General features: G+C 43.2%; 1 protein-coding gene across 1 annotated transcript in view; it reads right to left on the bottom strand.

Annotated features, from left to right (window-relative positions):
• Window positions 1-26,829, bottom strand: part of SEPTIN9 (septin 9) — a 272,053-nt gene that overhangs the window by 186,654 nt on the left and 58,570 nt on the right. Inside the window, exon 2 of the mRNA XM_026702075.2 lies at window positions 26,624-26,680. Coding sequence (XP_026557860.2) covers window positions 26,624-26,680 — 57 coding nt within the window. The remainder of the gene's footprint in view (window positions 1-26,623; window positions 26,681-26,829) is intronic.

Here is a 26,829-nt window from a genome sequence, read left to right as displayed (position 1 = left end):
CAGATGCATCATGCGCTGGCCACACCCACGCACTGGCCACACCCATGCCCGGTTTAGCAAAGAGGGAAAAAGTCAGGATATGTCACATGACGATGCCATGATGACGAGAGTTTGACACACCTGACATAGAAGATACTTGCATTAAAGCCAATCTTCTCTAAATGATGCTATTAATGCTACATTATCCTACTCTGGTGAAGAATAGTCCCAGCTGCTACCATTCTTACCACCACCTGTGCTTCACCAGTTCATTCAATAACTGTAGGGTAATGAGAGGTTATTTTCTGTCTGAAAAGCAGGGGACCCTTTCCCCCCCCCCCCAGCAAATGGAAATTTAGAGGCCCTTCTCCGCAAACTTCCTGCACTGGTCAAATGAGACAGTCATTTCTTCCATTAACTTTCATCATCTTGAGCAGCTGAATTACATTGCTGCAATAGAAAAGCTTTTTCCTCAAAGGGGGTGTGGAGACAGGAAAAAAAGCTAAATCCAATTATAGGCTAGGAGCTTGGGTTTGGACAGTGTTTGTCTTTTAAAAATAAATTTCAAGGCAACTAGGACAATGCAAGGCAAATGAAACATCCATTATGCAAACATAGTCAGACATTCTAGTAGTTTCAGAAATACAGAGAATACCACAAAATTCCAAATTTGAGAAGTTTTCTCCCTACACAGACTAGAATGGAAGGCAAATGAACACAACTGTTTTCAATAGCTGTGATATGTTCATTAGTCCAATCATTACATATTGTAGTTAATAAAAGTCATTTTTGGAGGATCCCTTTGGCAAGCCAGACAATGATAGTTTAACATTGTCTACTCTGAGATCCACATGTCTGTTTTAGCCCTGCTTTTAAATGAAACACCATTCCCTATTTTAGTGTTAACTGTGATATGACTTTTTCTCCTATGTTTTGTTAATAATATGCTGACATTTTTGTAAGCTCCTAACTTATGCTTTTAATTTTTTTCTTTCTTTCTACCTCTATTGCAAGGCACCACAGTCAGCTCATTTCATTCCAAAAATCAATTGAATTGATAGATGAAACCTTGCATTTTTTTTTCAAATCAATCATCAATCCTTTAACCAATCATCTTTTAACAGTGACATAGCTAAGGATAATTTAGCCTATCTCACTTAGAGGCTGAAAGAGCAAAGTCATAGGAATATGGCAGAAAACATCTAGTACTAGAGAATATGCAGGGTCCTTGATGCTCTCTGAGCTTGGTTGTTTTCTTGCAGAAGTTTGGTTACCAAATTAGATAACAACATCAGTGCACTGGATAATGTTTATGCCATGCTTCGACGCAAGGGGAAATGGGCCGAAAATGTCACTCAGCCAATTGCTGCCACAATATCTCATATCATATATCATACCAAGAATCATTCTGGCGTAGTAATTAAAGCCTTGAGTTAAGAAATCAGGAGTCCTGGCTTAGGGACAAAGCCAGCTGAGTGACTTTGGGCCAGGTGCTCTTCCTCAGCCCCAATAAGGAATCAATGACAAACCGCAAAATATTGCCAATAATATTTTTATCTTATCCTCGCTAGGCACTTGCTAGGAGTCAACACTGTCTCAGGGGCATACATTTATATTATACTAAATGAAGCTGTGAATAGGTGGTATAAAGTTTTTTAGGTTCCGTAACATACCATGCAATGTTAAACTGTTCAAATTTATGATGTAGCACAAGTCTGTGGAACTGCAATGCAGTTTATTCAGTGGACTGGTTAAACAAATCAACGACCACTGGGGTTTCTCCCCACTGCTTCTTAATTATAGACACAGACATTCATTAGAAATTACTGCTTTGCCTTAAAAGAGAAAGAGCGAGCGAGAGAGGGAGGGGGGAGAGGGGGAGGGAGGAAGAGAGAGAAGGAGAGAGAAAGAAAGAGGGGGAAAGAGGGAGGGGGTGAGAGGGAGGGAGGGGGAGGGGGAGGGAGAGAGAGAGAGAGAGAGAGAGAGGGAGAGACCTTGTTTCAATAATGTTAATACATATTTGAAGAGAATTGTGGTTCCTCAAGGGATAATTCATGAGGAAAAGAGATGAACACCATTTCACAGTCTGATCTGGACCAAGTTCTAAAATCATATAAAAAAGAAAAAAACAAAACAAAGAAAAGAAAAGAAATCCTGGGACAGGAAGGAACAGCCTCAACTCCCACACCATGAATAGCTATGCTCCAAGGACGGATTTAGAAGTGGTATGTTATTCTGTGGCTAAGTTACATAATTAGAGGTTTTGGAATGCACCAGAGACTCGTTGAAGATCTTGTCTTTACAGCTCTTAAGTTGTGCACGACCAGTAAGATTGCTTTTTTTCTCTCAATCTCTTCCCCTTCCCCCTCCTCTCTCAATTCTGGAAACTGTTATTCATCTAGGAAAACAACACCGAGAAAGACAGAAATCAGATGAAACATCAGTAAGCCTGAGGAAATGTTGCAAGTCGAACCCAGAAACGAAATCTTTGCACGTGAGAAAATTGTTTGGATGGAGGGTTGGGTTGTCAGAAGAGTTCAGGAGATAAGAGGACAAAAATTGTGTGCTTCTTTGAGCCAGCCTTGACTCCTTGTGTCTATATGGAGGAGCCCCTTCAGTTGTCTTGGCAAGATTTTGGAAGTGGTTGCCTTCTTTCTAGGGCCAACAGATAATCAGCTGGATTTGTACTGAATGTGGGATTGGAACTTTCTCCCATTTTTTTAATCCGGAGCCTTTAACCACTACCTCAAATTGGCATACTTCATATTATTTTCAAATTTAGCTTCTGCTGGGCACAGAATTGTGGACATAATCAGAGGACATAATCTTATTTCAAATTTACACTGACCACCAGACCATATAATTCATTTCAGGATACTTCAGAGACAGTGAAGAGAGATATATTGGCCCTGATGCTGGAGATAACATAGTTGTTAATATTGAATAATCATGAGGAGTTTCTAGAAAGACCTGACTCCTTGGGTTTTCTGTTTCAACTTCCTTGTTTTTAATCCTTTCTTCAATGTAAGATGTTTTCTTTTCTGCAATCAATCAATCAGCTAGACCAGTGACAGTTTTTCATTTCAGTTCGATTTGAAAGCACTATGGTCATTGCTTCCAATTACAGTGGTATTGTTATGTCCTGAGGACTCTAGGAGTTCTCACTCAGGTCCACTCACTTTGTGTGGGCGTTCTTCCCCTTTTCCTCATTGGTTGATTCTCTCCAGCAGCCAGCTATAAAAGCAGGCTGCGGGGTCCAACCAGTTGCTGATTGCTGCGAGCCAGTTCCAGGCGTGGCAAGCACGGTCAGCCCTTTATTGTTATAATAAAGTATTGTTGCACTCATGCTCTGGTTCAGCCTCTCATTGCTCAAACTTAACAGGTATATTTTGCTAATCATCCTCATCTGAAATAGTTAAAACAGTAATATATTTCTGCATTTTCTCACACAGATACGACTCTTTGCTGTTCCCATAGGCCCCTATTTATCTGTACAAGTAATCCTCGACTTACAACTACAATTGAGCCCAAAATTTCTGTTGCTAAGTGAGACATTAGTTAAGTGAGCTTTGTACCATTTTATGACTTTTCTTACCACAGTTAAGTGAATTATTGCAGTTATTAAGTTAGTAACCTGGTTGTTAAGTGAATCTGGCTTCCCCATTGTTTTTGGTTGTCAGAAGATTGTAAACATCAACCAGTGGTCAAGCATCCAGATTCTGATCACATTACCATGGGGATGCTGCAGTGGTCATAAGTGTGAAAAATGGCCACAAGTCACTTTTTTCAGTGCCGTTGTAACTTTGAACTGTTATAAGTTGAGGACTGTTATAACTTTTCTGTCATTTTTTCTCACTTATGTTTAAGTATGTTTTGTTTTAACCATAGGTTACTGAATAAATCATTATGATCTCACCTCAAATATACAGTATATGAATATGTATATTCATCCACCACAATTTATCAACAATGGTAAACTGTTGTTTGTATAGATACATTTTGGAGGTGATTATTAGCTCCCAAGTAGTATTATATAACTTGGCTGCTTTTGATGGATTTTTCATTTTACCCTCAGTTTACATTTGAGATAGCATTGATTGTTTGCAGCCTTTGCAGTGTGTTCTGTTTCTTATAACTGTACAGGGAACTGTTTATGGTTGTAACATCAGAAGATGCCCCATAAACTGTTAACTATAACAGGCAAATGATCCCTGCATTTTCCCCAGGTTTATGGGGGAAAAGTTAAGTTAGGAAGAGCACATATTTCAATAATCAAGGGAGCCGATATCAGATAACACACTTATCAGAAAGCTCTCTAAATAAAGGCCTGAAGGCTGGGATGAGATTGCTGTTTTGCAAAAATCCTTGATCGTCTATTGATGTTTCACACATTGAAAGCAAGATAGAAAATGGCTTAACAGCTTGAACATAAATAATCTATATTAAGTGGATTGAGAGACAATTGGATCTGTTTGCTTAAGAAGATATAAATGCCCCTGCTAAATGAACAGAAAGTCCATCCAGCATAGAACAATAATACAACTGAGCACCAAGTGCCTTGACAGAAACTGATTGAAAAATTGTGCATGGACCACAGCCTATTTTCTATATTAAATGTAAGGTAGAGCATGGGGAACGTTCAATACCATCCCTTGTTTTGCTTTGTTTTTCCTTAGACAAAGCTGTTTCAAGATACTTGAATGCAGAAGGAAGGTTATACAATTAAACACAGCACAGATCAAACCCCAGCATCAGGCAAATATACACAAGGACTGTAATGCCTATTCTTACTTTGTAATGTCAACGAGGAACATTTTCTTTCACATTGGATTCTACACATACGTACGCTATTCCCCGCTCCCTCCTCTTGTCCTCTACCACCATCTCCTCCGTCTCTTTCTGTCATACAGTAGAAGACACTTCACTTAATATAAATGGGGAGACAGTCAGTTATGCCTTCCCACTCCCTTCTTCCTTCTCTTCGCACAGACATAACCTACTCCAGATCTGCCAGCAACAGGACAAACTTTACCTTTCAACACCTTTGCAGTGAATTGTTCACCTCTGCTTGTCTGGATGCTGAAGTTTCTCAGAGAAATTCTGTTTGCCCAGCACTGTGGAATTAGCCTGGTCTCCTCTCAGTGTGTCTTCCCCTTTACTCCCAAGGCTAAGCATTCCTGAGCAGATACATATTGCTTGGCATTAAGAGATAATGAACGATTTATCTCTCTGCTGAGGTATTGTGCCCAGGCAAAGGGTGAACTGGAATACTACCAAAAGAATAACTGGATACAACTAAATTCTATTGTCCTTTGTTTAGTGTTCAATACAAACCGCATTACAAAACGGTTTTGTTTCTAATCCCATCCAAAAGGTTTTCACAGGCCATCAGTGAAGGTCCTTCCTGACTGCACTTTATCTTTTTCATGTCTTCCTCACTTCATTTAAAAAAATCCAACAGATGAGAATAATATCCAGACCTTATCCAGATACGTGAATATTTGGAGCACCCCAAATAGCAGGGTTGAGATGTAGCACAGTTATAGAGGGGAAAAGAGCACAGTTATTGAGGGGGGGAATCCAGGAACCAGGAATATAAAGCATATAGTTTACAAAAAGAATTTCCTTTTGCAGGGCATAATGCTAGGTTTCATTTTCCTTTTTAACAGTGTGCAGTTATATTGGATTGCCATAGGGAAGGCATATTTTGCTGGAATGGAATGGAATGGAAAGGAAAGGAAAGGAAAGGAAAGGAAAGGAAAGGAAAGGAAAGGAAAGGAAAGGAAAGGAAGGGAAGGGAAGGGAAGGGAAGGGAAGGGAAGGGATGGGATGGGATGGGATGGGATGGGATGGGATAGAATCTGGAAGGGACCTCAGAGGTCTTCTAGTCCAGCCCTCTGCTCAAGCAGGAGAACCTATACCATTTCAGATAAGTGACTATCTAGTCTCTTCTTAAAAACCTCCAGTGTTGGAGTGCCGATGATTTCTGAAGACAAGCTGTTCCACTGATTAATTGTCCTCACTGAACAAGAATATCAGAAATTGCTGGCATATGGTGCCAACATTCTCCACATGACATTCTCTGAAACTTCAGCTAACTTGTCATAAAAAAGTTGTGTGACAAAAAGTTAAGAGAATGTCAGTCCATATCCTCACGCCAATTTATTTTCATTTTCTGCATTACCTCTTTACACTTATGCCAGAGAATGTCAAATGTACTCGATTCAATCTTTAAAAATGTCTAAGTTCTTATGAGATCATCAAGTCCCATGACATTTTGAAATTTTCACATGAGATCTTTCAAAATTCCTGAAAAGAATATGAACAATAAAGATTTATTCATAGGCGAGTGTGTTTGCCTACAAGGGAGGGAGGTGTCTAACGATCATGATGCCTTGTAACTTCTCGACAAAGTACAGTAGAACAATGAAAATGGGACTGCATGGAAGTGTATACATTTATCTTCTCTTTCAGAACAGCAAGGCCGATGACTATGAAAATACATGGAAAATTTGTTAGGTCCTGTAAAGCATTTGATGCAAACATGTCACTGAAAAATCACTTCTTACGCTCTCATTTAGACTATTTTCCTTTGAGCTGTGAGGCAGTGAATGATGGCCATGGGGAGAGATTCCACCAGGATATCGCAGGCATGGAGAAAAGATACCAAGGGAAATGAAGTCCATCCATGCTTGCTGATTACTGCTGGAATCTCCCCAGGGATGATCCTACTGCAGTTCACAAGAAAAAAAACCCCAAAATAGCAGATTAGATACCGAATAAAGATGGAACCTTGCCGTTTAATCTGATGTTAGAACTTGTCAGTTTTTTATGCAAAAAACCATCAAAATGTTACATGAAAAACCAATAAGTGAATGGAAAGTTATGTTATTGGTATCAATAAAAAGATAAATTGATAATGATTGGTGTGGCACCATTCTCATTGCTATATCACATTTTGCAGAAAAGTTATGGAGCATAATCACACATACCCTTCATAATTTGGAATTATTTTGATGCAATTTTGACCTGAAGCTGTATCTTGGAAGCTGGAGCCAATTCATACTCAGGATTTAATTTTCCTTTGTTAATGATGCAATTCTGGTAAAATTAAGCTACTTTCATTTCCAAGGCTTTCTCCTTATGGACCAGTGTAATACAGGTGGTCCTCCACTTATAGCAGTTCATTTAGTGACCGTTCCAAATTACGATGACACTGAAAAAAGTGTCTTATGACAGTTTTCCACACTTACGACTGTTGCAGCATCCCCATGTGATCAAAATTCAGATGCTTGGCCACCGACTCATATTTATGATGGTTGCAAAGTCCTGGGGTCAAGTGACCACCTTTTGCAATCTTCTTATAAGCAAAGTCAGTAGCGAAACCAGATTCCCTTCATGCAATGAATCATTTCACAACTGTGGCAAGAAATGTTGTAAAATGGGTCAAATTCACTTAACGTTGGAACTCTTGGGTTCAAATATGGTCATAAACTGAGGACTACCTGTAGTTCATGGAATTCCTGGAGGAACAGGAGAGTCCTTAGGCTTGGTCTCTGCTTCCAGTGTGAGACTGCTGCCTACAGTCTCTCTTGTACAGATTAAAGGGAAGAAGGCATTCCTAGATATGGTGTTGATTCTTATGCAGCAACGTGTGCAGCACCACTGTTTCAATATTTGGCCTTGACAAAAAATCCAAACAAAACCGGTCAGCCCTGAACCAGGCAATGTGGTGAGAAATTCTTTGAGCAAGCAAAGTTTTATTTTTCATACCACAACTGCCATTTTCAGGAAAAGCACAGAAAGGTTAGTACAGAAAACATACTTGTTGGGTTTTTTCCATGCCTTTGTCATGTACATCTGCACCTTCACCTTTCCAAATAGGCTGCCATTTTGTTTACATTTTTTCTCTTTGAAATGGGTCTTTTACTGCATGTAAATGGGTCTATTTACAAATGCATTGAAATTTCTCTCTCTTATTTAGTGTCACTCTGAGCAGGAAAAGAGGAACAGACAAATTGGTCAATGTTTCCTTCCTTATCATGCTGTGCTGGGGAAATGGTTTCCTTCAAGTGTTACATTGTTAGGCTTTTTTCTAGGCTGCCTTTATTCTCACATATAGATGGGGCAAAATGTATATGAAAATATACCTTCTACTGATATGTATCAGAAGGTACATTCCTCTTTTGCCCCAACTGAGGGGCTCCAACTGAAGATCATCAGATGACTTGCCTCCGCAGCAACAACTGTCTCAGTTTTGTAAAGAGGTACAATTTGATTTTGCAGAAAATAAGGGATATTTCATGGGAGGTGAGAACATTCACAAAACATATCCTTTATTATAGACTCTGCAGTAAAATTTCCACTGCTTATCATTTCCCACCAGCACTGCCACAAGCACTAAGAACGATAGACTTTTGGATTAGGTTTCATAAAAGTTCTGGTCATAAAAACAGACTTTGTCTCATGGAATTTAAAATTTATTGGCACTGGGAAAGGGACCAAGCAAAATGTATTAATTCCATGACTGTCTGGATAAAGTGCTATTGCAGTCACTAGATGTGATTGTTTCTAGCCTTGAGAAAATTACAATGTAATTTGAAAGAAAAAAAAAAAACAAGGAAAAGCAACTTCTTAAATATATATGTGCTAAGAGTCCATTGTGTTGCCCAAGAATAAGGTAGAAAGCAATAGGAATGCTTAGGCATTGGTCCTACGAGCATGGTGTTAGCCCTATACACAGAGACAAAGAGACACAGTATGTAATTTAAGCAGAAGAATGTAAATAGCCATGTCTGTTGTACTGGACAGCCTATCAAGAGCCTAATTCAGAATGTAAAAGCAGAGGTATGGTGGCATTTATGGCCATCAAGGTATTGATGATCTTAATATCCAAGCATCCCTTACCATTGCCTATGGTAACTTGGGTTGAAAGTAAGTTATATTTCAGAAACTAGAAGTTGCCCCCTTCAGATAAAAAGTGACCCAGGGGGTTTTGTCTTTAATTTCTCAATGAGCAAAGCTGAGGCAAATCCTAAACCAACCCACTGGTGGGATATATCTATTATGAAAGAAGGTAGCATGTCATATGATTTTGACATAAACCTGGATGCACTTTGGTCAGTGCAAAATGATAGCCAGAATTTGTGCGCTTAGATTGTAATAAGACTTTTCCAACAAAAGGAATGCCTAATATCTACTCCTCAGAAGTTCCCACATAACTTTGTCTGTCTAAAGTGTCTCTAAAATGCTAGCAGGAGCTTTATGGGATAAAAAGATAAATGACCCAATCATCAGCTTTGGCAATTAGCTAAATGATGAGAGGTTTGGGGATCCCACTATGCAGTAGGTCAATAAAGAAATGAACTCTGTGGGCTTGGTGGTTTCTGGAAGGCTGTAGACTCACAGTGCAGCACATCTTTCCATGCTGCCAATTCCAGGTTCAAATCAGAATTAACAAGAAATAACTTAAAAGTCTAACCTCATAGAGGCAAAGAATCCCATCCTCAAGGTTACTCAGAGAAAGTCCTTTCAGCCTTCTGTACAGTACAGTATAGTGTACTCTATGTGATATTGAATGCAACAGGATGGCCTGCCCTACTCAAGATTAAATAAACTATCCTATATTCACTTGCATCCCTAAAAATGCCAAATCCATTGAATACTGTCATATATATCAACATTTCTTAACCTTGGCAAATTTAAGGCATGCATACTTGAACTTCCAGATTTCCCCAACCCACATCTTAAAGTTGCCAAGGTTGCAAAACACTGCTATATGCTACAACATGTAGAGAATTATGTTTGATGAGTGCCAGAATGAGAAATGATTGCTTGGGAGGATGAGAAATGATTGCTTGCTGCTGCTGTAGACTAAGGAACTCAGGGATACATACTGTAATCCATTTTTTTTTTAACCAGAGATAAATAAAAGAAAGCAAAACAAAAATAGGAATATCCAAATCAATAATGCAGCCACTAATAAAGAAAGAATAACGGATACAAAAAATAATAAACTGAGTTAAATCTGATTAAGGATGGGAAGTCACTAGGAAATCCCAGGGGTGTATTCCAGATTGGGAAATTGACTGAATATACCAGATGACAATGGAAAATCCATTCCTAGAAATCCTAAGATTTCCAGTGTGGACTTGTCCATGAAGTCACAAGAAGTCAAGCGCTATCAGAAAATATAGAGATTTCAAAGACATGTGAAGCAGCCATTCTTATAGAACTTCAGTTTGAAAGCTCTTTCACAGTAACTGTTGGTTGGGATTATGGAAGATGAAAACAGACCTACTTGAGATGCAGAGATTTGGAAATGTCCAAACTTTCCTCTCTTTTTGGTTGTCGATAACCTTTCTCAGAGTAATATGTGTGTATTGAGCAATGAGCAAGTTTTGTAGTAGGGAAGCAGACTGTTCATGAGTGACTCACCCAGCTAATGAGGCAAAAGGAGTAGACCAGCCACAGGAAATGCAAATGATCTCAGCTAAGAAGGCATTCAAAGCAGATGGGTAGTATCAGCCAAAATGTAGCTAATTTGGCCATTGGCAAAGGAAAAAAAAGGACTGACTGAGCATGGATTAAAAATAAGGAGATAATCCTTGCATAGTTACAGACCCCTCACATAAACTGTTTCAACTCCTTCCCTCAAAACAACGCTGTAGAGCACTGCACACCACCACAACTAGATACAAGGACAGGTTTCCCTGAAAGCCATCACTCTGCTAAACAAATAATTCCCTCAACACTGTTCAACTATTACAAAGTCTGCACTACTATTACTGTTAATCTTCTCATCACTCCTTATCACCCATCCCCTCTCACTTGTGACTGTATGACTGTATAACTTTGTCATTTGTATCCTTACGATTTATATTGACTGTTTCCTAGCATGATTTGATTGCTTATTGTACCCTATGACTATTATTAAGTGTTGTACCTTAATGTTCTTGATGAATGTATCTTTTATGTATACTGAGAGTATTTGCACCAGGGCAAATTCCTTGTTTGTCCAACCACACTTGGCCAATAAATAATTCTATCTATCTATCTATCTATCTATCTATCTATCTATCTATCTATCTATCTATCTATCCATCCATCCATCTCTATGATGGGCCCCAATGCAGTTGGCAGTTGAATCAAATGCATAATTTGCATTGTGTCTACATTTGCCTTTCTAGTTAGTTCTCCAATTCATAAATATTCCACATTTGGAAAAAAAAATCTGGTTCTGCCAATGTTTGAATGGGAATGTTCAAAGCAAAAGTTGAACCTGAGTTTTGAAGGCTGTGTATGTGAGGTGTGTGTGTGTGTGCATGAGTCTGTGTTCATTCAAAATTGTAATGCTTTAGGTAGGTTGGCCTCCCTTGCTGATGTTTATTTTGGCAAGCGTGGGCTGCCAACTGTAAAGTACAAATTAGCTTTGCATGTTGATCATCTGCTGCCAGTTATTAAAAATAGTGCATTTTTGTCTATTATTAAGATGGCACGACTGTCTTTCCTGGCAAGAGAACAGTGCGACTCCCTTCCATCTGTTACAGCACTGCAGTCTCACATCCTTCATAGCAAAAGTTTTCATCAGATCACAGAATGTCCTGTTTCAGGAGTGGCTGATATCTACTCCCACAGAGAATCCCAAATGAGGCTGGGCTGAGGTCTCGTTCTGTCAATATCCTCCTTTTGTGTCTCTGTTCACAGGGCCACTGGCCTCCTTGCCCTGGAGATGCTTGCAGAAAGTGAACCTTTCCATTTTACTTTGTTTTAAAATGTATTTACTGCCCACAAAATATTTCCCAGGGCGGTTTACAAAATAATTTAACATCACCCTCCGAAAATGTAATTTAAAAACAGCAACTAAAAATACAAACCAAACAGGACCAATGATAGGTTTGCCTTGCTTGGAATATGTTTTTCTGGCTACCAAGTCTTTGTCTGAAAGTGGATGATTATAAGCATCAAGAGCTTAATTTAAACATACAAATTAGATAAAGTGCGCTGCTCTCTGCAACATCTGTGTTAGGACCTCCCTCTCCTAAGTCCTGCCAGGTCAGGGAAGAAATTCCAGAGAATAGAATAGAATAGAATAGAATAGAATAGAATAGAATAGAACAGAATAGAATAGAATAGTTTATTGGCCAAGTGTGATTGGACACACAAGGAATTTGTCTTGAGGCAAATACTCTCAGTATACATAAAAGAAAAGATGCATTCGTCAAGAGTCAAGAATCATAAGGTACAACATTTAATAATAGTCATAAGGTACCATCAGCAATCAAATCATACTAGGAAACAGTCAACTTCTTCTTTTTACTCAGCAGCTGGCAATGTTCCCCCAGAGGTTTCTCTTTAACATCCCCCTTTTTTGTTCTTCTCTGGAGCTCTCTTTCTTCCATGTTTCCATCAACCCCATGCACATACTGTTCCCATACCACATTTTTTTCACTCCATACCACATTTTATTTTTTCTAGTCTGGGTAGCCTCCAGGTAAGTGACTTCACTTCCCAGAACTTTTAATAATAAATATTGCAGTCTGAGAATGCTGGGAACTGAAGCCCAAATTGGGCAAATATGATTCAGTCTTCATGTCAAGGCCATGACAATTTGTCCTTTTGGTAACATTTGGACCAACACTTAGTAGTGTTAGCCTGGCTTTTCCCCCACACTTATCAAAATGTGAAGCATTTTGCTAGGCTACAAACCACTTCACAATCATCTGATTCCATTTACTGCATCAAAAAAGTCTCTGTTTCGATTTGGAAGTATGCATCAACGGGATAATATGACTGAAGTTTCACTGAAACCAAGTTCTGTATAACCCTATTAAATTTCACCTTGAGCTAAACATTAAGTACCAAAGATTTTCAAATTATTTTTAAAAGGAATTTTTGATTTTGGTTTGGAAAAAAATACTCTGCAAAAGGGAACTGATACACAACATGTATTATTTGCCTTTCTTTACAGGCAATCCTTGACTTATGATCACAATTCAGCCCAAAACGTCTGTTGCCGAGACAGTTGTTAAGTGAAATTTTGCCCCATTTTGCAACCTTTATTGCCACACTTGTTAAGTGAATCACCACAATTGTTAAGTTAATTGAAAGTGTTAATTGAAAGTGGTTTCCCCATTGATTTTGCTTGTCAGAAAATTGCAAAAAATTGCAATCAAATGACCCTGGAACACTGCAACAGTCATAAATATGAGACAGTTGCCAAACAACTGAATTTTGATCACAGGACCATAGGAATGCTGCAACGGTTGTAAGTGTGAAGCATGTTCATAAGTCACCGTTTTCAATGACTCTGTAATGTTGAACAGTCATTAAATGAACTATTGGGAGTTGAGGACTACCTGTACCTGGTATATTATAAGGTACATTTTTGCTAACATAGGATCATTTTTGTAAAACCCATAAATGTATCTATGGATGTGAATGGATAGGCAAAATACCATTAACATTTTCATCCCATTTAACATAAAACATTAAAAAAACATTAAAAAGCAGAAATTCAGAGGAAAGGATAGAAATGTGTCTTCTGATTCTGAGATGTTTTTTTTAATAGAAATGCAAATATAGATGGTAAGGCAGCAGTCCTCAACCTTCCTGGTTTGGTGGCCCAGTAGAGGGAGACAAGGGAACTCAGCTGTGTGAGCAGTGGGCTAGTTTCGTTTCGTTTAGTTTACTTTATTGTCATTGCACCTCGTAAAATGAAATCAAACACCATCTTCAGCGCACATCATGACCATAAAAATAAACACAAACACACATCCTTCACTCTCCAAACATTGAACAGAAAACCCCTGACACCACACCAATACTGCACTATACAGCAGAATTCAAAAGAGCTACTGCCCTGGGATAGAAGCTGTTTTCAGCCTATTTGTCCTTGTTTTTAATATTCTGTACCATCTGCCAGATGGTAGTAGTTCAAGAAAAAGGGGGTTCCCAGGATGAGATGGGTCTTTGAGAATGTTTTGAACTTTCTTAAGGCAGCAGGAGCTATAAAGCTCTTCCAAAGAGAGGAGAGGGCAACCAATGATCTTCTGGGCAATGACGTTAACCCTCTGGAGTTCTTTTCTATCTGCCACTGTGCAATTGGCAAACCATACAGAAGTGCAGTATATTAAAATGCTCTCTATGGTGCAGCAGTAGAAGATTACCAGCAGTTTTTCATTCAATTGTTGTTTTCTGAGAAGCCTCAGGTAGTATAATCTCTGCTGGGCCCTTTTGACCAGGGCTGCAGGTCAGGTCCTCTTTTAGGGTAACATCCAGAAACTTAAAACTGGCCACTTGGTCCACTTGGTCTCCATTGATAAGCAAAGGCTGGATGTCTGATCTGTTCCTTCTATAGTCCACTATAAGCTCCTTGGTCTTATTGGTGTTGAGGACCAAGTTATTGTCTCCACACCACGAAAGCAGCCGGTCCACCTCATCTCAGTAGGCAGACTCATCCCCCATGGAGATAAGTCCCACCACTGTTGTATTATCGGCTGGTGCACATGTACACAGGCAGCTTAACATATGCAAGTGGCAGGGTGGTGTGCATGCACATGCAGTTGCTCAACTTGATCAAGTTGAGCTGCACATGCGTGTGCCCATACATCAGCCCGCTGCTTGTGCAAATCACTTCTGGGGCCTGGTTCTGAATAGGCCATGGCCCTGTATCCTGCCGTGGCCCAGGGGTTGGTGAACCCTGTGGTTCAATAGTTTGAATGCAATTTCTCCTTGACATCAAGTTTTCTAAATTTACTGATTGCAAAATGTGACGGAGAATTTAATGATTTCTGCTCCATCCTCTGATGCCAAAAAAATTCACAGTCTTAGGGGGGTACCATATATGAAAATCAAGTCTGTTCAACATCTGGATACTAAGGTGAACCAAGAACAAAATGTGACAGAAACAACAAAGGCATCAAAAGGACAAATATTTCCAACTGCAATTTCCCTGCTGTCAGCAAAAGTACATGATTTACTGTTAATGGCTCTGTGGTTTTATTACAACAGAAGTTATGTGTTCTACATCCAAGAAGTCATGATTGGTCAATAGCCAGATGCTGATGGTGCAGAAAGCCCGCTGACAGAGTCTGAGCAAATGGATACATTCAGTGGCGAGATTCAAATAATTTAACAACTGGTTTGCCCAGGGTCAAGTTAGCTGTCATGGGAGATGCGGCCAGTGATAGGCTCCAAATTTCTTAACAACCGGTTCTGTGGGCATGGCCTAATTTGTAGGTATGGCTTGGTGGTCACATGACTGTCTGGGTGTGGCCAGGTGGCCATGTGACTGGCAAACCAAATACAAGAGGTCCTCGCTTAATGTTGGGTTGCTTAGCAAGTGTTCTAATTTATGACTGACCTCCCCAGAGCTACTTGACCTGTTTTTGGAGTTTTGACAGCCATGCACACACACACACACAAACACACACACTCCCTTCTAAACCTGCTATTCTATGATTTTGTAAGGATCTCCTGCTGGAGAAGGGGATTGGACTAGAAGATGACCTCCGAGATCCCTTCCATCCCCAGATTGCTGTGCTGCTTCAGAGTCTTCTGAGGCCAGGGATTGTATCCTTCCTTCCACTCCTTTTTTCTCCCTCCCTCCCTGTAGTAGCTACTGAGATCCTATAGATGGTGCTAGATGCTAGCAGCAAACTGCAGTGTCTGCAGGCCCCTATATGGGGCCTCTTGGTTACTTGCATGATCTCATTCCCTATATCTTGGTGAAGGTGGAAAGTCCCAGACTTTCCAGACATATAGGTGATCTCATTTACTAACATCACCACTAGTCTTAAGGATTGGTTGGGAGGTTGTACCAATGTGGTTGAGAAGTTTCATCCATGTGGGATCTATTCTCCAATCCAAATACTGTATCTTATGCTACTCTTCCTTGCTTGTAAAAATGGTATAAAAGAATAAACACTGCCCAGGCAGTCAGATATCTTGGCACCCTGCACAATGACTGGTCTTTGAAATCCATCACCTCCCTCCCTCCCTCCCTCCCTCCCTCCATGTATCGATATATCCATTCATATATCTCGTTCACTTTCTCCTCCCTCCCTCCCTCCCTCCCTCCCTCCCTTTTTCTTTCTTTGTCCCTTCCTTCCATCTTTCTTTGTCTATCCCTTTTCTTCCTTTCACTTCCTTTCTCTTTTTTCTTTTTCTTTTCTTTTTCTTTTCTTTCTTCTCTCTCTCTCTCTTTCCTTCTTTTTCTCTCTCTTTCCCTCCCTCTCCCCCTCCCTCTCACTGTGTCTCTCTATGGCTCACTCTTTCCTCCTCTGTATCTCTCTGTGTGTTTCTCTCTGCCCCTCTCCTATCTTCCCCTCCATTTCCCCCCCATTTCTTTTCTTTGGAATCCAGACTGGCTGAACAATGATCACCAGCCATGGTGGAAGCGTCCCTTCAGGAGATCCTCCTCCTGCTCCTCCTCCTCTTGCTACTAGCAGCTGTGGTGGGCGCGGGAGGGCACACACGCATGGGGAGACCCTCCTCAAGCGAGCAGCCACATGCCCTCTGCCCAGTTTTGCTGTGCTTTGGGGAGCATCTCCCCATGCATGTGCACCCTCCTGGCCCCACCACAGCTGCCGGTCATGAGAGGAGGAGGAGAAGAAGAAGGGTCACCCAAAGCGATGCTTCCACCATGTCTGGAGATCGTTGTTCAGCCAGTCTGGATTCCAAAAAGAAGAAATGAAAGAAGTAGTGAAGAGCACCAAGGAGAGCTTGTTGGCTTGGCCCAGCTGTGCCAGAGAGAGAGAGAGAGAAAGAGAGAGAGAGAGAGAGAGAGAGAGAGAGAGAGAGAGACCCAGCTGCTTTGCTATCTCCTGCCGTGACCCTTATCTTCTCAAGCTAGGCGAGGGAGGGGAAGGACCAGCTGCTTCAGGCAAGGTGAAGAGGTGGTGACCAAGCACAGGCAAGTAAAAGCCTGGGGATGGTGGCTCCCAGCTCAGCCAGCCCAAGGGGCTTTGAGGTCAGACGGCCTGGAGCAGCCAAGATCTGAGCAAGCATTGCACCGCAGCATCCGCCCGCGGGTTCCCCTGAATGCTCACTTCTTTGGTGTTGGCTTTATGGAGCTGTGGGATGAGTCCTGGGCTGACGTGTGACAGCAGCACATTTAGCTGTGCTCGCTTCTAAGTGTCCAAATAATCCAGTGAAGGTACTGGAGGAATCGCTCAAGTAGACCTTCCCCCACCGCAGTCCTCCTTCTGCAGAAAACAGCCATTTCCTGAGCTAAGAAGGCAAGGACCTGTGGCTTGGCTCACTCAATTCCTACCCCCAAAGGTCTCAGTTTGGTGTGGAGAGGGCAGCTCCCCCCGGCAATCCCCCTTTCCCTCAGTGCTCTGACTTCCCATCGCCTGCCAGCCTTGAACACTGGGTCGGACCACTAGAAGGTCACTTCCCTGCTTCTCATGGCGGTCTTATGCTGGCCGCTGCAGGACCCCCCACCTCCTTTCCCAACTTTTCCCTCAACTTCAAAATGATGATGCCTGTTGCCAACACGGGTGCGACCAGGTGGGCGTGGTAGGGCCAACCAGGGGTGAATGTTCCGGGTCAAACCAAAAGGCTGTGGGTGGGAGAGGGAAGGGGTGTCAGGCAAAGGGGCCATCTGAGCGGCAAAGTGATCACCCAGGTTAGGGCAGTGGGTGGAGGTGGCAAAAGGCAAGTGGGGGTGGAAGGCAACTGGCAGTGGCAGGTAGAGGACTGGGCCCTGGAGCTTGCAGAGCTTCACTTACCCAGGGAGATCAGGCAGGGCCAAAAAATGAAGGCAGGCAGCAATAGCTGGCCTGGCAAGTGGGCCAAAGCAGGATGCGGGTGATGCTGTGCATGAATGACAAGGACTGACTGGGTGGGCAGGGGAGGGATGGGCAGAGAGGAGTGGGGCCAGCCAGTGGGGCCATTTGCTGGTTCTCCGAACTGCGCAAAATCATAACAACCGGTTCTATAGAACTGGACAGAACTGTAGAATCCCACCCCTGGGTGTGGCCCATCCCTGTCCTGCACTTCCACCTCACATGCGGGATAAGCCTCCCACGATGGCCAGTGGGTTAAATTACACCCCCTGCCATAAAAATGGATCCTGGGCACTGGGCTGTAATGGAGAAACAGGCTGGCCTGAGGGAAGGAGGAGGAGCACCGGCTGCTCTGTTGCCTGTTTCTCCATTGCAGTGCAGCGTAGTGCCCAGGATCCACTTTGATAACAGGGTGTGGGTAATTTAACAACCATTTCACCCAAACTGGTATGAACCAACTAAATCCCACCACTGGCTACATTGTAGTTGGTTGCAACATAAAGCCTTTTTTAAATGATTTCATATTGCAGCAAGGGAGGAAAGTAAATAGCTTTTTACTTTCTTTTTTAAAAAAATAAATCCCTTCCAGAAAGGTCTGAATGCTGTTTTTAAAAATAATCTGGTTAAAGAAAAATTAGGACCCTTCTTTCAAGATAGAAATGTTTTTCAATTCACTGTGGAGCTCACAGAGCTCACAGAGATGTATAGAAATGTCTAAGGGAAAACAGATTTGTGGCATATTCTGTAAAACAGTTTTGCCTACTTCTTTTTCCATTCAAGCAGAGTTATATGAGAGAAAAAGATATACTAACAATTTGGGTATGTTTACAACATTTTTAGGTGTTAGGTGTGGGAAACGCACTTATTGCATTTTTCACACACCTCTTCTCCTCTAATGGGAAAATCTCACTTAACTGCTAATTTTTTGTTTATAAAATTTATTGGCCGCCCATTTTACCTCAGGGTAAAAAAAACATTAAAAAACATTTTAACTCTGGGTGACTTAAAATCATAAAAGATAAAAAATTGTATAAACTGAAAACATAAATAGGTTAATACACCAGCAAACACTGTTGATTATGTTGTTATATACTTACTTTAACAAGAACCTTTCTCATTTGCATTAATTAAAAAAAATTACAGAAGGATGATGTTAAAATTGCTCCTCAGTGTCTTATTTTTGTAAAAGTTATTTTAAAAAATGCTGAACTAGTGGCGATGGTGTGTCTGTAACTTTTACTAAAAACAAAGCATAGGACTCCCTACATAGTAGTCGGAATTACTGCTGATCTTGAAGGAGTTGATATAATATGGGTCTTTATGTTGTTCTCTTTTGAACCTTTGGACAAATAAGAAACTGGACACCTGCATTGCCATATCATCATCAGTCCAGCCTCTAGCTGAAGAACAGCATTCTATCAAATATGCATGGTCCTTTGGAATGTGCAAAGGCAAAAGGGCCTTTGGAAAGAAGTATTTTTTTTTAAATCTGTTTGGAGACATACATTCAAAAGGGGTGGCAATCTATCCCTGGTTCTACAAATACAAAACTGGCACAAGGCGTTCTTTGTTTCGTATGATGCCATATTACAGAAGCAGCAGCCTGGCAGTCAACTTCTTAAGCAAGCCTATGCTGAGCTCTTTGTGCCTCAGTGCTATGCTGACAAAGTCAGCCATATTTGGAATGTTACTTTCAGAACTCAAAGAGCCACCTGTGGTTTCAATCCATCCAAGGGACGGAGGCAGTGATTATACATGGGGCATGTTATTGAGTGACGTGATGTGCCATCTGTGCCAGGCAGCCTCTTTCACAAGGGCATGACATGTTTCAAAACGCACTGAGCAAACAAAGTAAACAAATAAGAATTGTAGCGGACTATTTAATGCTGCCCATCAAACGCTGAGTTAGTAAGTCTAATGGGTATAACTCCACGCACAAATTCTCTTTGGTTTGTGCAAACTAAATTTCCCTTCCTTGAAGACAGCTGAGAATAGTTACCTCTTTTATGAAAAAATGTTCTTCAGGGAAAGCTATTATTATACGGTGTTTTTTAAATTTATTATCATTTTCTTTCATCAGCATTTCACTTTGTCTATAGAAGACCAAAGCTTGAGAGAGGAACAATACCATGGCCCACAGAAGTACAAGTCTTAGCATCTCTGTATGACCAGGTTCAATGAGTTGCTGAGGCTTAGAATTCAGCAAAGTCAGGTGGTTTTGATCTAGGCAAAGCACATGATTCGTCCTATTCTGGAGCCATGGTGGCAGAGTGGTTTGAATGCAGTATTTCAGGCTGACTCTGCTCACTGCCAGAAGTTTGATTCTGACCAGCTCAAAGCTGATTCAACCTTCTATCCTTCCGAGATTGGTAAAATGAGAACCCAGATTGTGGGGGCAATATGCTGACATTGTAAACCACTTAGAGAGGGCTGTAAAGCACTATGGAGTGGCATATAAGTCTAAGTACTATGCTGGTGCTATTCTTGTATCCTTGTATCCTCAAGGCATTCTTGTGAAGTAACTTAGCCATGATAAAGTCATGTTAATAAAAAAAAATCATAACTGACAAAAGGCATTCCCCTCCCTGTAGTCTGGCAATCTAAACCTCTGTCTCAGATATATTTAATTCACCTGAAGCAACACCAGGAAGGTACAGCTTCCCAACATGAACAAAAAGAGAGATGTGTTTAACCTTAAGAGAGGAGAAGAGTTAGTACAAGTAGTCCTCAACATATGACAGTTCATTTAGTAATTGTTTAAAGTTACAATGGCAATAAAAAAAGTGACTTAGGATTGTTTTTCCCAGTTACAACCTTTGCAGCATCCCCTTTTGATCATGTGATCAAAATTCAGATGCTTGGCAACTGTTTCATACTTATGACCGTTGCAACGTCCCAAGGTCATGTGATCCCCTTTCTGACAAGCAAAGTCAATGGGGAAGCCAGATTCATTTAACAACCAGGTGATTAACTTATAAACTGCAATGATTCATTTAATAGTTGTGGCAAGAAATGGTCATAAAATGGAGCAAAATTCACTTAACAAATGGCTCCTTTAATAACTGAAATGTTGGGCTCAATTGTGGTTGTAAGTCGAGGACTACCTGTAATATGTTAATCTTGCTGTGATGAAAGCTGGAAGTTCTTTATACATTCTTTTCTTTTTCTTTACCATAATTTCTTTTTGGGGGGATCCTTGGTGCTCTCTGAGTTTGCTTGTTTCCTTGCAGACATTTCATTATCCAAACTAGGTAACATCATTAGTGTTATGTCCTGAGGACTCAAGGAGTTCTCACTCAGGTCCACTCACTTTACGTGGGCGTTATTCCCCCATTCCCATTGGTTGGCTCTCCCCAGCAGCCAGCTATAAAAGCAGGCTGCGGGGTCCAACCGGTTGCTGATTGCTGCGAGCCAGTTCCAGGCTTGGCAAGCACGGTCAGCCCTTTATTGTAAAATAAAGTATTGTTGCACTCATGCTCTGGTTCAGCCTCTCATTGCTCAAACAAAACACTGGCGACGAGGATGGGATGGCTACCAGAAGCACCTTGCAACCGCTGAGTCACTAGCCACCGATCCGCAGCCCAGAGAGAGCGATCGGCTGGCGACAAGGGAAACGCTGATCCGCAGCCAGAGAGAGCGGTCAGCCAACAATACGAGCGATCAAAAAGAGCAAACGCTGATCCGCAGCCAGAGAAAGCGGTCTGATTCAAAGTTAGAAGCGTCTGTAGCCGCTTGTTAGCCCCGCTGCAGGGAAAGTGAAGCGCTGCGAGCCGCAGCCGCTCTGTATTTGGCGCGAAATTCAAACGGGTGTCATTTGAATTTCGAGCCAGTAGGAGACACAGCACAGCGCTGTAGGAAGTCACTAGCGCCCACTTTTTGGCGCGAATCAAGACACCTCCAACGGCTAGCAGCCAACGTGGTAACCCAGAGAGAGAAAGAGAGGGTAGCAAAAAACCCCTCCAGAGCTGATATCACTCACGAGCGCCCGTAGTCCCAGAGAGATTTTTTTCCGCAGGTTGCCCAGCCGTTCCAGCACCATGAGTTCCAACCCAGTATTCCCGGCATTTAAACCAGACGAAGAGAAGTGGGAGTCGTATAAGAACCGCTTCAATCATTACATCGATGCGGTCGGCTTGGCGGATGCGGGAGAGCATCGGAAAAATCCTATTTCCTAATCTACTGCGGAGCCACCGCTTACGATACCGCCGCAGCACTCGTAGCGCCGAGAGAATTGAAAACGCCCGTGGTCCGAGTTGCTTGAGATCCTCACTAACCACTACGCTCCCAGGCCTTCACAAATCGCCAGGAGGTTCACGTTCCGTATGAGGAAGCAATCAAGTAAGGAGACCATCAATCAATATATGGCCGCCCTCAGAACAGCAGCCCTGCACTGCGGGTTTGGAACATACCTGGAGGACATGCTCCTCGATCAATTAGTTTGTGGGGTCAAGGATCTCAACCTACAGAGGCGCCTGCTAGCAAAAAGACCTCAACCTCGCGCAAGCGGTCGAGGAGGCCCTAGCAGCCGAGCTAGCAACGAACTCAGCCACCGAAATTCAGGGCCCAAGTACCAAGCTAGCATCGTTCCCAGTCCATTCCGAAGAGGTGGAAGCGGAGGAAACCCACAACGATGAAAACGACGTCCACCGCCTCACCAACGACAGACGGTCGCAGGTAGGGGCCAAACAAGAATACACAGGTCCACCCAAGCACATCACATTGTGCCTAGCCTGTGGGGGATCGCATCAAAGGGCCACCTGCAAGTTTAAAGGAGCCACTTGCAACAACTGCCATAAGAGGGGCACATCGCGAGAGTCTGCCAAGCCCCCAAAGCGCTGCACACAGACTCCCGTCCTCGCACGCGGGACCACAGAGGCAAGTATTAAACTGTCGCACGCACCGCCTTGCCAGGCGTACTTGCCACGCTGTTAGTAAAATTTCTCTCTCCGTTTCCCTAGAAGGTAAACCGTGCCACATGGAGGTTGACACAGGGTCAGCGCTCTCAATAATCTCGTGGAACACCCTCAAGAGACTCCACCCCAGCCTATCTACTACCCGGCTTCAGAGATGCCAGTTCGGTCTGAAGGACTACCAGGGGAAGGCCATTCCCGTGATCGGCAGAGGCAAGTTCTTTGTCAGTTTTAGAGCTTTTAAAGGCCACCTACCTCTAGTGGTAGTTAACGGCAATCTACCCACCTTATTGGGGCTCGATTGGTTTCCCCACCTCGGCCTAGGGTTAACAGGAGTCCATGCTGTCTCAACCTCAGACACTGACTCCTTATTCGCTGACTACGCAGATGTGTTCAGCGAGGAGCTGGGGTGTTATAATGGAACCCCCATCTCGTTCACCGTTGACCCCCAGGCAGTCCCAATCAGATTAAAACCACGAGAGTTCCATTTGCTATTCGACCAAAACTAGACGCTGAATTGGATAAACTACTAAAACAAGGGGTCATTGAGCCAACAGATTTCGCCAAGTGGGAGACGCCCATCGTCACACCCCTTAAAAAAGATGGTAGCCTGAGAATTTGCTCGGACTACAAGACAACAATCAATAAATATTTACAAGTTAGCGCCTACCCTGTGCCCGTCATTCAGCACTTATTGCACACATTCGAGCCGGGCAGTATTTTTGCTAAATTGGACATGTCTCAAGCATATCAGCAGTTCCCTGTTGATAACCAAACAGCGGAACTTCAGACCATCGTCACTCACAGGGTGCCTTCCGATGCAAGCGTCTCCAATTTGGCGTAAGTGTTGCCCGGGTATTTTTCAATCCCTCATGGAGCGGATTTTACAGGGCCTCCCTGGTGTAGTACCCTACTTCGACGACATCTTGGTCTCGGCCAGGGACAGACCCCAACTCTTCCAGAGAGTGCGAGCAGTGTTAGAAAGGTTCAGACAGCATGGCCTCAAGTTAAAAAAAGAAAAATGCGCCATTGCCACTAGACAGGTGGACTTTCTGGGTTATAAAATTGACGCCTCTGGCATTCACCCCCTGGAGTCCAAGGTTAGAGCAATCCACGAAGCTCCCACACCAACCTCCAAAACGGAGCTACAAGCTTTCTTAGGGCTGCTGAACTTTTATGCATCCTTCTTGCCCCATAAAGCCTCAGTAGCCGAACCCCTACACAGATTACTAGACAAAAAGTCACCGTGGCACTGGGGGCACAAAGAAGACCAGGCGTTTAACGCCGTCAAATCACTACTTACGTCAGAGGCAGTGCTCATCCAATTCGACCCCAACCTTCCTTTAGTACTGGCAGCAGATGCATCCCCTTTTGGAATTGGGGCGGTCCTTAGTCACAGACTCCCCAATGGCGCCGAGGCCCCCATCGCCTTTTTCTCCAGGACGCTCTCGGCCACGGAGCGAAATTACAGCCAAATAGACAAGGAAGCCCTAGCAGCTGTTGCAGCCGTGAAAAAGTTTCACGAATTCCTTTTTGGCCATTTCTTCGAACTGGTCACCGACCATAAGCCCCTCCTGGGCCTACTGGCCGGTGACAAACAGACACCTCAAGTCCTTTCCCCTAGAATGACAAGGTGGACACTTTTCCTAGCGGCCTACTCATACAAACTTATTCACCGCCCGGGCAAAACTCTATCCCACGCCGACGCTCTCAGTCGCTGCCCCTTACCCGCTCCGGCTGAAGACCCAGCTCCTGTCAACGCCATTTTTGAAATCACCCAGTTGGACCTGCCCATCACCGCCCTTGACATCGCCGCTAAAACCAAGGCAGACCAAACGCTCGCCCAGGTGCTCAACTGGGTGAGGAGCGGGTGGCCGGGAGGCAACTTTGATAACAAATTCGCACCCTTTAAGACTCGCATGCAGGAGCTGTCCAGTTTGCAGGGTTGTCTACTGTGGGGCACTCGAGTGGTCATTCCGACCTCGCTGCGTACCCGAGTCCTGGAGGCGCTGCACGAGGGACACCCCGGCATTGTGAGAATGAAGGCGTTAGCACGCAGCTACGTGTGGTGGCCGGGTCTAGACGAGGACATTGTCAATTGGGTAAGTTCCTGCAGCATTTGCCAGGAATCCCGTCCTGCTCCCCCCATCGCCACCCCTACCAGATGGGAGAGCGCCAACGCCCCTTGGTCTAGAATCCATATCGATCTGGCAGGCCCCGTGCATGGAAAGATGTTCCTAGTGGTCGTGGACGCTTATTCCAAATGGATAGACGTGGCGCAGCTATCCACGACCACCACACTAGCAATCACCAACGTGTTAACGCGCCTGTTCGTTACACATGGACTACCCGACTCCATTGTCTCCGATAATGGCCCACAGTTCGCATCAGTAGAATTCAGCCGTTTTGCTGCCAACCTGGGCATTCGCCACATTTTCACAGCCCCATTTCACCCTGCCAGTAATGGGTTGGCTGAAAGGGCCGTCAGGACCACCAAAGAGGCCCTCGCTAGGTTTGGCAGGGATGACTGGCACCACAAACTCGCACGGTTCCTGATGAGCCAGCACTCAACCCCTGTGCAGTCACCAATAAGTCCCCAGCGGAACTTCTGATGGGCCGGCGCCTGAGGACTGTATTGGACAGATTGCACCCACAATACTGCCCTGACTCTCCCCTTGCTTCTACGTCGGGGGTTAGACATTTTTTGTTACAGGAACCGATATTCGCAAGGAATTTCGCTGGGGACCCACTTTGGATTCCAGGTGAGGTCATCACCATCACCGGGCCGAGATCGTATAGAGTCAGGCTGGAGGATGGTCGCGTCTGGAGGAGACATATAGACCAGCTTAGAAGGCGCCTCAGCACCCTTGCCAACAAGAATCCAGAGTCTCCAGTCGAAGGGGAACCGCCTCATCCGCCGCCCAGCCACATCGTACCCAGCGACCAGTCTGCACCAGCGGTCGTTCCGGTCAGCACAAACTCGGACAACAGCGCCCAGAGAGTTGACCAGCCTGATCCAACCCACGAGAGCTCGACCCCAGTAACCAACCCGGTGGTTCCCGAGGATGCCCAGTCTAGAGAGAGTGTTGGCGACACTATGCCGGCTCGACCATCACAGACTGGTACCGAACAGACAGACAATGTTCCCGAGTTGCGCCGTTCCGGGCGCCAACACAACCCCCCCGTCTACCTCAAGGACTATGCATGTTCGCATCTGGGGGGAAGGGGTGTTATGTCCTGAGGACTCAAGGAGTTCTCACTCAGGTCCACTCACTTTACGTGGGCGTTATTCCCCCATTCCCATTGGTTGGCTCTCCCCAGCAGCCAGCTATAAAAGCAGGCTGCGGGGTCCAACCGGTTGCTGATTGCTGCGAGCCAGTTCCAGGCTTGGCAAGCACGGTCAGCCCTTTATTGTAAAATAAAGTATTGTTGCACTCATGCTCTGGTTCAGCCTCTCATTGCTCAAACAAAACAATTAGTACTAGCATTTCTTTTTTTTTCTTTTTTCTGCACTTTTTATTCTTTTTCCACAATCTAAGTTTCAATTAAATTTGTTTTTACTATTGTAATTTAAAATTCTTAATTAAAATATATTTTCAGAAAATAAACAAAGCAAGTAGGAGTCCAACTTTTTGATTATTCTGTACAAGTATTCCTGTGCAATGAATCTAGTTGCAAACAAGAGCAAGCAAGGCTTATTGTTTTGGCTAAAACTTCTTAAACCCCCCCCACAATTCTCTTCTGATATGGAATATAGGCTACCTCTTCTTTCCATGAACTGTTATCTGATCCTTCCATGGACGCTGTTGTATGAACTTCACTGTGTTACTTTACACTTCTACAGATTGCTGAAAAGGATCCTCAAGGGTTGTCTCTTTGAAACTGATGTAACAATCATCAGGGAATCTATTTTTTTAGTCTGACCCTATCCAGGCAGCTTACTTGGACTTGTTGGATCTCCAAATCTTCGGAGTCTCACACCGGAGGTCCTTGAGGTTCCTGGGACAAAGAAGAAAATGCATGGAGTGATTAAACAGATATTAGACTCAGGGAATCCTCAGTTGTTTTGGCAAAGGCTAACACATTAAATAAACTTGGAATATCTAAATATGCAGTTATAAATCACCTGAATGTATTCAGCACAACAT

Source organism: Pseudonaja textilis, chromosome 2 (assembly GCF_049901715.1).
Source record: "Pseudonaja textilis isolate UNSWEBS1 chromosome 2, rPseTex1.2, whole genome shotgun sequence".
Taxonomy (NCBI): Eukaryota; Metazoa; Chordata; class Lepidosauria; order Squamata; family Elapidae; genus Pseudonaja; species Pseudonaja textilis.
This window is presented reverse-complemented; position numbering and strand designations above follow the sequence as displayed.